Source organism: Parus major, chromosome 1, assembly GCF_001522545.3.
Source record: "Parus major isolate Abel chromosome 1, Parus_major1.1, whole genome shotgun sequence".
Classification (NCBI taxonomy): domain Eukaryota; kingdom Metazoa; phylum Chordata; class Aves; order Passeriformes; family Paridae; genus Parus; species Parus major.
The window spans coordinates 94,709,329-94,725,011 of NC_031768.1; the positions used below are offsets into that span (position 1 = coordinate 94,709,329).

At 38.6% G+C, this 15,683-nt stretch overlaps 1 protein-coding gene across 1 annotated transcript in view; it reads right to left on the reverse strand.

The window, feature by feature from the left end:
• Window positions 1–15,683, reverse strand: part of IMPG2 (interphotoreceptor matrix proteoglycan 2) — a 54,189-nt gene that overhangs the window by 12,336 nt on the left and 26,170 nt on the right. The window contains exons 5-11 of the mRNA XM_033517816.1: window positions 12,005–12,051; window positions 11,475–11,566; window positions 8,252–8,413; window positions 7,130–7,188; window positions 5,775–5,792; window positions 3,644–3,888; window positions 2,920–3,002 (exon numbers count right to left, since the gene is read on the reverse strand). Of these exons, the coding sequence (XP_033373707.1) occupies window positions 2,920–3,002; window positions 3,644–3,888; window positions 5,775–5,792; window positions 7,130–7,188; window positions 8,252–8,413; window positions 11,475–11,566; window positions 12,005–12,051 (706 nt within the window). The remainder of the gene's footprint in view (window positions 1–2,919; window positions 3,003–3,643; window positions 3,889–5,774; window positions 5,793–7,129; window positions 7,189–8,251; window positions 8,414–11,474; window positions 11,567–12,004; window positions 12,052–15,683) is intronic.

A 15,683-nucleotide genomic window follows, 5' to 3' on the forward strand; every position in this document is an offset into this window, starting at 1 on the left:
AGTAGTAATGATGAACAACAAAGTGGATGCAGAATGAATTTGAGATCTGAAATGTGAAAAAATAATTTGTTGTTACATCTCCAATTTCCACACTGTTTACTTACTATTCCGCATCTCAGTCATTACTTGGTTTACAGTTAAAGTAGTTAGCATATTTAATCTTTGAATATTAATCTCCTACTATGGTGTCTGATAAGGTAATTATATAAGAAAAAAGGCAAAAAAAGATATTAAGTTATTTGGTCAAGGCTACAAAAGCAAGCTGATAGCCTAAACCTCAGGAATTAGTACTTTACATGGACACCTACCCATATATAAATGCTGTGCAGCAGTGGGCTATGGACCAATAACCCTGTAGGGTATGAAAAGCTGCCAAGCAATTCATGAAGCAGTAATTTATTATGGGCTAACAAACTGCTGATGGTGATGAGCAAAGTGTACCGTGGACGCAAGTTTCTGTAATATGTATTACAGTTCAACACCACTGGAATAATTTCTGTAGCTCACCATTCCCGTCAAACCTCTTTCTATTGCTTGACCAGCAGGAAGAATCCAAATACCTTTCAATTTTAAATTTTACTCCCGGTTGAAATGTGGGTGAATTAAATTTTCAGCTTAATTCAAACTGCAATTGAATGCCGTGGAAACAGGTCAGTTTAAGTTTTACTTTTTCTTTTTTTTTTTCTCTTAAATCACTTGTTTGCATGTACTGATCACATTTTAAAATGCCAGTTGTTATGCCACCACAGTCTCATCAAGTATTTTAATTTATACGGTAACAATCAGTTGAAAAGTATATATACCATAAAGGGATGTGTTCCAGCACTTTTCTTTTTGGCAAGACTAACCACTATAAATAAAGCTGTAAAAAGAGCGACTGTACAAAATTAGAAATAAATTATATATATATATAAATTCCATAAGAAAATAATTAGGACTACCAGCAATCACTCCTTGATATATTTATTTAATTCAAGCATTTAGTTGCCAGGGACTGCACTTCATCATTTATTTGAATGGATAAATGCTCCTATGGCAACTAACATTATTAAAAAATTCTTGTTACAGGGCAATATATTATACTACCAAGTTTAGTATCATATTGGCTAGTTCGGGTTTTCACCAGTGTAAAAGGTTTACAAATATGTGAGATGGCTGTAAACACAGAATCCCTCTCCCTGATTTATCATTTTCTGCTGCCAGAAAGACATTGTATTCCTCAAACCAGAGCATTCTACTTGTTACAATTCATCATAAACAACAAGATACAGATTTCAAAAACTCGACCTGATTTTTGCTTTACTTTTAAAGAGAGCTGCAAAACTCAAAAAAATTAATTGTACCACCTACTGGCAATTGGATGGAGAAATCATGACAGCCCCATGTTATGTCATGATATTGGTATGCTAATACAAATCCAGCTCATTCTCAAATCACCTAGGGAAAACTATAGCAAAATTCTTTTCCATAGGTAACTGTTCTACTTGAACCATAAAGGTTCGACATCTGTGGAAATAATCGATCAATTATGTACTGTTTAAGCACATTTAGGTTTTTCCTACATTTATCTGAAGCTACTTTGCAAATGCTCTGTGTATCGCAGATTGCACACAGCTGGTTTGGGGATATACTCGGTACCTTTTACATAATCAGAGTTTTTGACTGAAGGCATAGAAGCCTTTATTCATAGTCCATGATTAGAAAAATATAACTTCCACAATTTTTTTTATCATAATAATATTCCCCAAAACTGGTTTAAAATTTATTATTGCCAAGATACTACTGCTCTAAAATATCTTCCTGCCTGGACATCTGTCAGATTACAGAACGGCAGAATTCTTTGTCTTTCTACATTTTAGACTAGTTAGATGTCTTCAGTAAAAGAGAAAGCCCTTTTCTGAAAGTTAAATCCATGTTTATCTACACCATGTTTAATCCATTATGGCAAATCCACATGAATCTGTATTTTAGATATCGATGATTAGTTTTTAAAACTCACTGGAAACTGCCATGAAATTAAAGATATTATACCTACGCCCATTCTAACAATATTTGCATTTTGTGAAAACAAATTTTGCTTACATAAAAATTTCAGAAGTTGGCTACAATTAAATGTGTCTGTGTTCAAAACACTATTTCATGATGGACTGAGTGAGCACAAGTGGGCCTGGATTTTAGGGCATGATCTGAGCTCATTTCTTGTTGAAAACACATCTGTGTTACAGAACAGAGTGGAGAGCAGAAACTAACTGCCCAGACAATGATTCAGCACTCAGAAGATCTCTGTTGGCAGAACTGACTAACTTGATCTCAGCACTGCTGGCACCTAACTCAGCATCTTTGCTTAAAGCCCCTTTGTACAGACATGGTCAGGGATACCAAGTCTCCGGTCCAATACAGAACTCTAGTCTGTGTCTTGGGTTATTCCAGAGCTAGTCAGAGATGAAAATTACAACTTCAAGAGATAAAAAAAAAAGAAACCAATGTCAGTTATTTTCCTCTGCTGGTATTAGGAGGATGGATATAATTTTAAACCAAATTCAGAACTTTCTTTGAAAGAAATACAGTAACAAAAGGAGTTTATGAAACAAAGTTTTAGCTCTTCTAGCAGCCAGTTTAGGATTTACATCTATTTCATCTTTCCAAAGAAAGGTAGTATCATGGAAGGCAGAATCACGTCTTTAGAGATGTTTACAACCAAAATAAGATGATGGCAGAAAACTGTTGGGCAGCAGACACCAGGATTATCACACGAGAGATTCCATTCATTTTTACTCCAATATAAATTATGCCTTCATTAGTATGTCTTCTCTGTATGAACAACAGGATAGAGAAGCTCTGGGTATTGGCTACAATTCTACCTTGCTGAAGTAAATTGCTCAAATGTGTCCAAAGGCCACTGCTCAGAACCATACTCACATCAAACTCCGGGCGCTCCAGCACAACTGGATGCTCAGTGATCCAGGATGGGTCTTCTGATGTGGGGTGCAGTATTTCCTTCACTGTGGAAATATAAACACTCGGGATATAAAGGCTGCAGTAACAAGTGTGAGGAGGTTGTGTTGGAAGACCGACTGAAAAGCCCTCTCTGATTTTGGATTTGTAAGTAAAATCTTCTCAAAAATTTACCAGGGAGTTTTTGCTGGAAATGTCTCCAAATCACTGACAGGAAGTGGAGGGGAAAGATGAGAACAAAGGGGTGACAGCACTCTTTCGTCACCTCTGGCAGGATCATTGAATCAGGATCATTGAATATTCAACAATAATCTGGTATTTCCTTTGTGCTGCCTAAAGCAAACACAGAGCTACTAAGTTGAAGGCCACCCTGATGCAATGTGCACCATGTGAACCACATTTCCCCCTTTTATTCCTATTTTTGAAAGTATTACTGAAAGTGCACACAACAAACCTCAGTTTCAAAATTAAAATTTAAATAACATGGGGGGCTAGGCAAAAGGATCAAGAATAGGATGCTACTGCTAATGACTTGGCCTGGTAAAGATCAGAGCAAAACAGGCTATGACACAAGTTGACTTTGTTCTGTTTAATTTTTCAGAGGACAGCTGAATAATTCACTCAGCTGAGATTTATTTTGTAAGAAGTCAGATGTGTGGCACACCAATGCATCCTAATTAATACGCACCATTAGTAAGCTGAAGAGAGTTAGGGTCCAAAGAGATGGAAGCATTTTCAAGCAGAGCATTTTTCTGGAGGATCTCAGCAATATAATCTCGGAAATCACTGATGGTGTACACAACTGTTGGATTGTCCTCAATGCCCATGAAGGAGTTGTCCTCCACCTTGTTTGAATGCAGGTTAATCAGGTCCCAGGTGGCATTGCTGATGGCTTTTCCATCAAATGTCACAGCATAGTGAACTTCCACCCCACTTCGGTTGTACAAGGAGAAAGAACACAGATGAGAAATGCCAGATTGTCCTAAACAAGCAAGCACTATTTTTTCACAAGGGCCCACATCAATACCCTTTTTAATATAAAAATACATGCATGGCTTTAAAGGATGAATAAAAAATGCTTGATTCTTTTCATGAAGCTCTGAAGGGAAATGCTACCCAAAACTGACACCTGGTCTGCTCCCAGTCCCATATTTCTACTAGTGAATGGCAGACCACAAGCAGACCAAAACACTGGCTTGCCACAAGCATTATTAGTGGGTCCACCAGCATGCAGTGGTGAGAGCGGTGATTTTAAGATCATGCCAATAATAGGAATGGTTCTGAGGTATGAAAATAGGCAGGAAAAAGAGGTTGTATATAGTAGCAATCTACAGTAGCAAGTGAGAGCCCTAATCTCTGTCACTGTGCAATGTTAACCTGCTTGAAAGAATGCTTTTAATAGCAATAAAATAGTATTTAATTAATCTTATAATTGGGAAAATGTATTATTATCTACACTCATGTGATCATTTATTCTATGACTCAGTTTTGTATTTGTGTACAGTTTAGAGGTTTTTTTTATATAAACTCTCCTCTATTTTCTCAATTTTCTTTTCCTGAATACATCTGGATGTCCTTTTCCACACAACAGCTTAGGCTGCAATCAGATTTACCATACACTGGGCATAAACACAAGGGAACTGTAGAAGATAGAACACATTTTGGCTGTAGACAGAACACAGCAACAAAATTAAGCAACCTATGAAGCATGAGAAAAACATGCTCTGAATACAGGTTTTCTTGATTCCACAGAGCTGGATTGGATTTTTAAAACAATAATTCTGTTCAGAGAAGTCTTTAAAGCCCCAGTGCCAAATACAACAGAGACAATCTGCAAACACACTGACTAAAACCAGGGGTTTTCCTGCTGGCTCTATCATTGACATGAGCCCACCATAGGCTCACCATGCTGACTGTCAGCAGAGGAAATTGAAAAGGACAGCAGAAGTGAAAAGGCACAGCAAAAATGGAACAGAATATGCTCCTCAAATGTAACAGTTAGGTTTAATACAACTGTGCTGTCATTCGTAATTCATAACAAATAACATGGATGGATGTTGTACACCAACCTCTTTCTGGAAATGGCTAAACATCTGGTGCCTGGAACATAGCTCTTGTGAATAGTTACATATAGCTTGTGAAGAGATTTGTGGTTCTAACCTTTCTTGAAAAGTTAGAATGCTCATTCTCTTTAAACTTGTTCATGGAAACTGGCTATGCTGAGATACACACAGAACAAATACATTTAGTAAATGAAGGCTGCAGTTCTTTTTCTGTCTTGTGGCATTCTTAATGTACTAAAGAAGGAAAATTCAGGATTCTTGCATATGTCTGATGAGAAACAATTCCATGTTCTGCTAAAGAACATTTATTAAAATTCTGCTAAGATCTGCAACATCTCTGGCCTTGAAGCTAAGCCAACAGCCTTTGGTGAAGAATTGTGGGTCTTTTATCTACTTCATTAATAATAATAATCCCCTATCTATTCAAGACTTTGCTGCAAAGTATGAAGACTTTGAGTCATTGTTAAGCAATTTTGTTTTCTTCTTAGATACTCTTTTTCACAAGTTACCCCAGTAGCTGACTTGTGTCTAGGATGATTTTTCCTGAGAGTTTTTTTATTTATTAGAACGTAAATAAGCAAATTTAGTTTATCCTTAATGGATAAAGGTCTGGTAGACCTCTCTCTCACAATATATATGTTAGATAACACTCTTGCTCTGAACAGAAAACTACAAATCCTCAAAAACAATGCCCACCAGCTAAACATGTTTTTCCCATCTGTATTATGACAATATCTATAAAAAAGTTGTCTTTACCTTTCTTCCTCAGAAGGGCTGATTATAAAAACAAAACAGAACAGCAAAACTCATTAAATCAATGTCAAAATTTCCTTTAAGTCTTAAAACTCTAACAAGTTTGTTTTGGTATTCTACAGGGCATACCCATTTGAAAACACATACAGTAAAATCCTCTTAAGTTGCTGAGTTATTCAGCTACATAAAAAATTGTTCTGCTTTTACTCAACTGAGATATTTCCTATTGATCCCTAGGAATTGGCAGAGCCATCTCAGATCATTGTAAATAATGCAGTTAAATTGCTGTCAGTACCAAGAAGATCAAGGCTCACTTATCCTACCTAAAGGTTTAACTTAAAGCCAATGGCTTTTTGCCATGCACAGAAGAGAAACAAAGAGAAAAAATTGCCAAAAATTCCAGTCTTTTGTCTTTTCAAATGGACAAAGTGCTTGCAAACCAATTAGACTGAAAACACCAAGATGTTTTGCTACCTTCCAGGCTACAAACTGGACACAGCCTAGGGTTCCAACCACAAGACCTCTCTCACTACAGCTGCTTTGTTACCTACATGTATGCTAGTTAAAATACCCCAGGCAACAAATTCTAAGAAATACAGTTTACATTCTCAAAGAAAACACAATTTAGATTAATTCATGAGTAGAGCAACACACTCAGTAGATTCTAAAAGTTATATCCAGTCTATTCAGAAAAAATCAGTTTGTGAGCCCTGTACTCCAAAAGTCTGACATTTTACATTTGAGGCATTAACTTAACAAATTAACTTTAAATGTCATTCAGAAGCACAAATGGGTTTAAGGGAATCAGGTATTTAAAAATATATTTATAAGAATACAGAGAGTTAAAACATTTCATATCTTTTATCAAACTATCCCCCACCCTTTTTTTTGATACAAGAGAGACCTTTACATAGCCTAAACAACAACCTTTGGAGACATCCCAAATTAACGTCAAGAATTTGAAAAATAAATTTAAATACACCACATTTTTCCAAAAAGGTTTCTGTGTCCTTCCTTGTTTAATACTTGGACATATTAGAAGTAGAAGCTATGAATATATCTTTTAATTTTAGGATAGAATCTTGAACAAGAATGCCTTGTCTTGAAATCACAGCAAACATGTCATGTGAGATTCTCTTGAGAATGCCAGGAGGAAAAAGAAAAGAAAAAAGATTGTTCTATATTTCTATTTCAGTTGCATATATAGAGGTACCAAATACAAGAGCACTTGATTAATACATCCTAGGAGTTCCCACACACACACCTGACATCCTGCCAAGCATCATGTCAGCTCATTGCATCATCATACTTGACCATGTTCAATCACCATATCATCACCATCATCAGTATCATTTTACCTGTAATCCAGGATATGGATGTTTTTGTATCCAGGTAGTCCTTCAAATACATTTTTAATCTATTTTGACAGAAAAACAAAAAAATTAACACAGATTCCATTCACTTCTGCTCATATGGTGAAAAATCAGGAAGCGTTTCTATCATGTTCCAAAATTGTATCTGAGCTGTTACATCTAATTGGTGAAAAACAGTTAAATATTCTTTTCTTTATGGAAGAGTAGTTTAGATGACACTGTTTCATTATTAGAAAAAGGGGAAATAAAAAGTTGGAAGAACAATAGCCAGCATTCCCCCAGGACTGTATAGAAACATTCCAACGGGAGAAATGGAAAGAGACTGCCAAGATAATCAAGTGTGCTACAGGAGACAAAACCAAGATAGAGAATACTTAAAGTTCATGTTGGTTTAGGAAGTTTTTTAGCTTCCAAAGATCTTTGCCAATTGAGGATTAATTTTTACTCCATAAATTCTTGTTCCCCTCCCCCATTTCATTTTTAAACTGTCTTTGGTGAGACTTATACAAACACAGTGCTGCTGACTTTTTTCCCCCAAGATCTTCTTTATTCAAGCTCAGACAAAACCAGGCAAGGGATGAAAGGAGTGGAACTTCCATGTGCCAGGTGGACTCTGTCCCACTTGACAATTTTTGCACACACACATACCATGGCATTGCTACTTGGACTCACAGCTAGGAAAACTAGGATGTCTATAGCCTATTCTAGCAACTTGTGACAGTCATGGCGATGCTTTTTTGGCTGCAGTGAAGAGTACATCTCTTTCCCATCTGGCCCAGGATCTGGCATAGGGTTAGCCCCAGTAAAAAGCATTCAGAGAACCGACCCCAACTAAATGGGGCTAAGAAGGAGGCAAAGCTAGAGAAAAGATAAGCCTCATGATAAGCAGCCACATGAAAACTTGGATCCCTCTCCAAAGAGAAGAATTTCACACACCCTGCCCCCAAAATATGATGGTAATAAAATTACCACCATTATACACAAAATAAAAAACAAATATTGGAAACAAAAGGGAAGCAAAAATCAGGAGTCCTGACACAGATGACTTTGCTGCTATTATTTTGCAGAGCCAGCAAAAGGAAAAAGGAAGTTAGGGAAGGGAATCACCTGAGAAATGAACCGTTCAGACAGCAGTTGATACTCAGCAGCAGATGGGTCCTTCAGCTCCTCACTGTATTGTTCACCAACAATCAAAATGTTGAACTCAATCATCTGCTCAGTTACAGGTCTAGCTAGCTTTTCATCCTGCTTCTTTATCTCATTATTGATCTGGAAGGGAAGGAAGAAGGGAGAGAAGAGACACACTTAATGCCACGTGAATGCCACAGTCCCAAGCACAGCGTGCCCATGCAGGAGCCATCACCTGTTTGCCTTGCACTATAATGGAGTGCTCATGAAGCCCCAGGAAAGAGGCAGCAACTAATGAGGCAGTAACTAATGAGGCAGCCTACTGAGCAAGAACATTTCCTGAGAATTCTCATATTGAAGATAATTCTGTTTTCCATTTGGACACCTTCAGTCTACGTCCATCTCACTGACCTCAGGTACAAAGTGAAGTACAGATGTGTGGGATGTTCACAAAGCAATTTAAAGTGCAACCATGGCTAATCAAACAACTCACTTGAGCCCAGTCAGCCTAGGCTGATTTACCCAAAATTTACTTACTCATCACAAGGCTCCTGCTTACTATTCCAGCTGGAAGACAAGGTACCTTTGCCAAGTTCTACATTTGGAATAACACCCTGCATTGTTCAGCCTCAGGAGGTGAAGGATCCCCCCAGATTTACACTGGGCACTCTGAGTGGGAGCTCTCTGAGCTAAAGCAGTGGGCTTTGACTGCTGTGCCTATAGCTGCCCAAAAAGCCCCAGAGCAGTGGCTGTGCAACACATCAGGATTCATGGAGCTATCATGGTTGTCACAGGCAGCAGTGAATGCCAAGTTTTAATCTAATTTGAATGACTGAGCATGCTTTCTGCTTAGTATTTTTAAAATACCACACTGTTCCTTGTGGTATACTGAAAGACATCAAAAAAATAAAAAAATTAAAAATACAGATTTGTCTGGGAGGGAAGAGAAGCTGGCTTGTTAACTTCAGCCAAATGTCTTTTGCTAGAGGTTTGGTCTTTGACTATTTACATACATTTTTGCTTCTTTTTTCCTGTTTAAAAGGAAAAAAAGAGATCCAGCAAAACAGATCTTTTCAATGAAACTGCAGCTGAAGTTATGCATCAAGCAGGAAATGGAAAAAACTTTCTCCAGAAAGTTTATTTGCCATCCCTGAGCAGCTTCTACATTGTTTAGGAACCTTTTAAAAGTTTTTAGTAAATCTCTTTCTGCTCCCTCACATCCCTTTTCCACTGGATAACTGTCCAAAGACCTTAAGGACTGGTACATTACTTCAACTTAGTTAGCATTTGAGAGATATACATTTAGCAGGCATATATACAGTGCTACCATTCGGTGATTTGCAACACCATGTAGTTAAAATCATTTATCAGCACCTCAAGACCTGTTACAGTCAACATAAAAAGTGCAGAAGATGAACTTGGCTCACTCTTGGCCTTGTAATCAGAAATGCCTTTTGGCTGCTAAGAGCAATGAGGTGGGATGTAGCTGTACAGAGTGAAAACACTGTAGCAGCAGCAATCTAATTCTGATTCCTTCCCAATTTACTGAGTGGTCCTATTCTCTGCTCCAGTAGAAATATTCCAGGCAGTTGTGTGTCAAAAGAAGAATAATGCTATTCTTGGGACCAAACCACAAGTTTTCTTGTTAGATAATGTAAGGTCAGACCCTGCACTTGAGTCAGAAGCTGGCTGTTTCATATTCTGTATTTACTCCAACATCAGAGCTCCAGTCAGCACTAACAGCCAGAAGAAAGCACAGTTTGCCTCAGCTTTGTTTCAGGGCCACACTAGGTTATTGAACAGTATGGCCCAGTTAATCTCAGTACAATAAATCAGATATTATATAGTATATAATATTATAGAGTATACTTATATGCAGAACTTGAAACTTTGTGAGCTTCTCTGTGACCCATTGAGAGTTCCATTTCTATAAAAAATATTTATATTTTTATTTTAATTCATAAAAAAAAGCAAAAGCCAACTGATTGATACCGCTGGTTTGCACAATTTTCTTCAGTCATGGTGGCCCATGAACACTGCATTTGGATTTTAGAGTGTGGGGTTAAAATTTAGTCCAGGGGATGTGTTTCCTAGAAGCAAATACTGCCCTGGGACCTATGTGGTGGTCAGTTCACTTCTACAGAGATGTTTTAAATATGGGGTCTAGACTTCCCTGTGTTGTGAGCTTTGGTTAAATATCACAGAAAGAGTGACTTGCAAGATGATAAATGAAAGTTTGCCTACATCAACTGAGGAAAAAAAGCTGAGAATCAGAGTCCTCAAGGCTGTCCAGGCCATCTCTCTGCTGTCCTATGCAATTGTACCCACAGACCCTTGAAACACTACTCCAGCAACCTAAGGAATATTGTGCTTCCATAGGAATAATAGTGTTTCACATTCTTCTTGGAGCTTTCAAATCCACTAGGCATTCCCTCTCTAGTCCTATGACACCAGAAAAAATCTCACCTGATAGCTCAACTGATCTGTTATCTCCCACTGCTGGGAAAGAGGCATTTCAAAGCCTCTCCAAATGGAAAAACATCTGCCCAGGAAAATGTCTTAAAACTTTAGAAATTCACACCCTGATTTTATTGATGCCATGACAACTTTTTGCCTTTTTAAAATATACCTCTCCTATATTCTCAGTGCCCTGAGTATGCATACTTATAATTCCTTAAGTCTGATATTTTAGCATAGTCCTGGTATTCAGTTAGGCCAGGAGACCAAACAGCCTGAAGACCTCACAGCTGGAGGCCAGAAAGCTTTACTCTGTCTTGAGAAACCAAGGTCCCCTCTAGGACACAATCTGTAAACTAGGTTTAGACCCATCTAAAGGGGGAATACTTTGGGATAGGAGGATGTCACACTATCCATTCAAGCCTCTCAATGGAACATCTTTATTAGATATACTGATTTGCAAGGTCTATAAAACTGTATATATGATCTACCGTGAGCGTGCATTTCAGCATATTCCACCTTGTTGCACCACAAGAACAGCTGAACCATAAGAATCCTTATTAAATACTGAGGTAAGAACCCTTCATCCCTTAACCATGTCTGGCTCTTAATTTTAGGACCAAGAAACCTTAGTTTGTGTTACCACATCATATTAACAACACCTTTAGTTGCTATTAAAATGCAAATGACCATAAAAATATCACGTAGGAAAGGCAGCAGAATGCAAATGAAAAAACCCACTCACAGTGGTGTCTACATGGTCATGCTCAGGGATGGTATCACCCTCAGGACTCTCGATGGAGACCTCATGAGGAGGAGGAACATTGGCAGCTGCATCTGAGTTTGAAAGAGAACAGTATTATTTTGTTTGGCTTGTTTGGTTTTATTTCAATTTACCCACAGAAGCAGTTCAGCAAGCATAAACCTATAGTCAAATTTGATTCCTATTCCCACCATCATGACAGCAACAGCACAGGAGACACATGAAGAGCCTGAGGAAAAGTGTCCAATACACTAATCAGTATAAGATGCTAACATTCTGCCTAAGCAGATATATTTTTGGAAACATGAACTTAAGTGCAGTAAAAACAGCACAGAACTAATTTCTTGAGTAGGATTTTCATGATTCATGGGATAACAAAATGTCAGCACAGATTAGAAATGGCATTATAGAGGTGTAAAAATTCAGAGCTCTTTCTCAAGTCCAAACACATTGATTTCTCAACTTTCTGCTAATTCAGAATCAGCATTAACAGCAGTTAGGTAAAAACTGACCTCTCAGTGTGGTAACATCAGCATCCAAAGGAGGAGTAGGAGTCCCACTAGATAAAAAACAAATCAGAAACTGAAGCTGGATGTGGTAAGATAAATGTAGTAGTTTTTGATATTTCTGTGATTCTGATACTACACCAAGAAGCACATGTGCAGAAGAAATTTTTCATGGTACTATTTTGCTCATAGCTTTATAAAAATTAGGCTTTGCAGTATTTCAGTTTTATTTTGAAACTTAGATTTTAGGTCACTTGCATCGTACGTCATGTGCATCTTTGTGTTGCTAACCCTCTTATATCCCAAATGACCTGGAGTCCCATACAAAAATACATTCTGTCTTCTAGCAGTTCTGTAAAGAAAGCAAATGCAAAGAGATAAAACACAAAGATAACTGGTAATACCCAGTATTAAAATACTCCCCAGTGCACTAAAACACCATAACTGCACTGAAATCACTGCAAGAAGATGTATTCTTTTCATCATTAATTTTATTCTGCTTATTTGTAAATCTTCAAAATGCATCAGTTTCCAAACCCCAGTTATGGGATTCACACACAGTATAAAACAACTCTGGGCCAAATGTGAAAAACATTTCAGAACAATCACACGAGGACTGTCAGCCTGAAGAAAAACTAACAGCTTTGACACGACTCTTACAGTAAACCCAAGGTGCTTGGAGCCAATTCTGTAAGCCTGGAGCAACTGTTAAGTTACCAAGAGTGGGAGACATGCTCTGACAGAAACAAGCCTTTCCTGAATGAGGGGAAAATTATTTTTTGAGTTTGTCATACTAATATATACGGCACAAGCTGTAAGACTGGCAGTTTAAGTGCTGGAGAGAAACTGAACAGGAAAATTACTGGAGTTCATAGTATTGAGATATTTCTCTCACTTCAGAAAGATCTCCTTTTTTATTGGTGATCACACTTGTGCCATGAAACATGCAGAAAGTCTTCACTCTAATATATGCAACATCAGCCATGGTTCCTGGCCTTGCCAGGTTTAATTTATGATTCACATATTCCACAAGTGGTCTTGCAGTCTATCCTCAGGCAAAACTCCAAGTTGATATCTTGCTTCCTTCAGGCTGCATAGTCAGTCTTTGTATTACTCCAAAAAAGGCTTCCAGCACCAGCCAGCCAGCCAGATTCACAGTTACATTCTGCAGATACCAGAGCACCAGCATATGATCAGAGACCATAGTTTCACTGAGTTAATGTCTGAAACTCTTTCTCTCTCAGCCCCTCACAGACACATAAGACTTATGTGCCAATAAACAGGCCTGAAGGCAAACCTGATGAACTTTCTATTCAAGTCAAGAATCTTTTCACACACCCCTTCCCAGAGGGCACAGTCTAATCCTCCACCTAATGATTAACTATACCAAAACATAGTTCAGGGAATGTTAAACTGACAGCATTGACTCCACAACAATTCTAAAACATTAACAAAAAATAACAACTTCCACATGAACAAATCAGAAAATATTTATTCAAGAGTTTAAACAGTACCTTCATCTATTTTCTTGCATAAATAAAATCAATGAGCCTCATGCAGGTTTTGAAGTGTAGTTGTGCCTGCTTCCAGCTCAGGGACACTGGTACTTGTTTTCAGCCAGCACAGTGCAAGACTACTTTTGAGTTTGCCAATTCTTTGGCAAACTCAGTAAATCTTCAAATAATTTCCAAGACTGGAAAATTTTACGAAAAATTGTAATTTAGAGAAGATAGCCTCTCTTAAGGATATTTTCTTAAGAATGCTGATTGTTTCAGAGGGATTTAGTTTCCTTACTCGTTTGTCATCTTAGAACTGCAATAAAAACTATTGCTTAATTATTAATTTGTCTGATGAAACATTTTCCAATTAAGCTCAGCTAAATTAAAGATGCCTATTTTACCAGTTTCAATAGGAAGTATATTACATCTACACCAGAGTGTCACCAAATTACAGCATCAGAGCATTTTAGTGCATCATGTTTCATGTTCAGAAGCAAGAATGACTCTGCATTTCAGGAGAGGTGAACCAGTCTGGGATTTTACTTTTACAAACTGTTCAGTCTAACTAGGGTCAAAATATGAATGCAACAAAAACAAAGTGATGAATAGTAAAAACTCTGCCACAGGATTTTTAATGCTCTGGTCAGTTCAAACCTATATATAGCCACTAGCTGAGCCTTGTATCCACCCCCTTTTCTAAAGCAAGGAACAACAGGGATCAGGAAGCCCTGATTCCAACCTGAGACTCATGGCACTTGATCCAGGTGGACACAGGTTGGTGCCCAGCGTTTTTTGAGGGGCCTCCAGGCACTCCTGACCTCCAGCAACTGCCCCACAAGGCACAGGTCACCTGTGGATCCCACATCGTCCCTGCCAGCCTTCTGCACACATGTGCTGCAACTCAGGGCATCTCAAAAGGACCAAAATTACTGTCTGACCAACTGAGCACCCAGCTCTGGGGTTAGCCTTGGCCAAGGGCCAAACACACATCCACTCTATCACTCCCTCTATCTCCATAAGACAGGGGAAAAAATATGATGAAAAGCTTCTGGGTTGAAATAAAGCCAGAAGGTCCCAATTACCTCCATGGGAAAATCAGCTTAGGGAAATCTAATTTATTGCATATTTAAGTACATTTGGGTAGTGAGAAGCAGACACATTAAAACACCACTTCTTCACCTGTTCCCAGGCTCAACTTCACTCTTGACTCCTCTGCCCAGTGCTCTGTAGGGGCAGCAGCTCCTCCTGGAAAGGTCTGCTTGCTCCAGTCTGGGTCCTTCCTCGGCTGCAGGGAATACATGATTTGCCATGGTTCAGTGCCTTTGGCCTTGGCATTCTCCATGCCACTGTTTCTCATTCCTTTTGTTCCCTTTTCCTCTCCCTGTGCCATGTTTTTTTCCCTTTCCCACACAGGCTTTTCCCTGAGCTGCCACAAGTGTAGGGCTCAGCCTTGCCCATCAAATCCATCTGGAGCCACCTCGGGGCAGCCCTGGATGCTCCAGACAGGGAGTCTCCTGAACAAAGCTGCTTGAGTTTTTAAAGGAAAAATGCTCAAGGTAGAAAAGAAGCCCCAAACAAAATGCTGAGAGATAAATCACACTTTCAAAAGAGGAGTAGTTTAGAAATGGAAAGGCCTAATATCTTTCTTAAGTTCTGCTTCTAGATCAGGTTACTGGTGATAGACACATCAAAGTGAAGTTCTCCAGGTTTCAAAAGTCCAAGAGGAATTTCTCTGTCACTGACCTCAACAAATGGCAGCTCTCCAAGAGGGCACTTGTGTCACAAGCATCACCTTAGGCACTGGTTTAGCCACATGGTGACTAAAGCACAGCCTAAACACAAGCCCAGGCCAGGCCTTGGGGCAGCCATGATCGTGCTGGAAGGCGAGGTGAGAGTAAGGCCAGTGTCAAGGTGAGAGTTCAGGTTGTGTAGCAAACCCAGCTCCTTAAGCAACAAGAGACCACCCTCCTTGTCAAGGCCAGGTAATATACCCTTACTCTGATACTGAGGGGCTTTTAAATACAAGCCCCCAGGAGCTAACAAATTTTCTGACAGGATTCCAAGTGCACAGCTGGCTGAAAATTAAAAACCAAGCACTTAAATATCACCTACTAAAACCTTAAAAAATCTAACCAAACCAATCAAGCACCAAATTTGGTCAAATGATCAGCTACTACTTTTTTTCA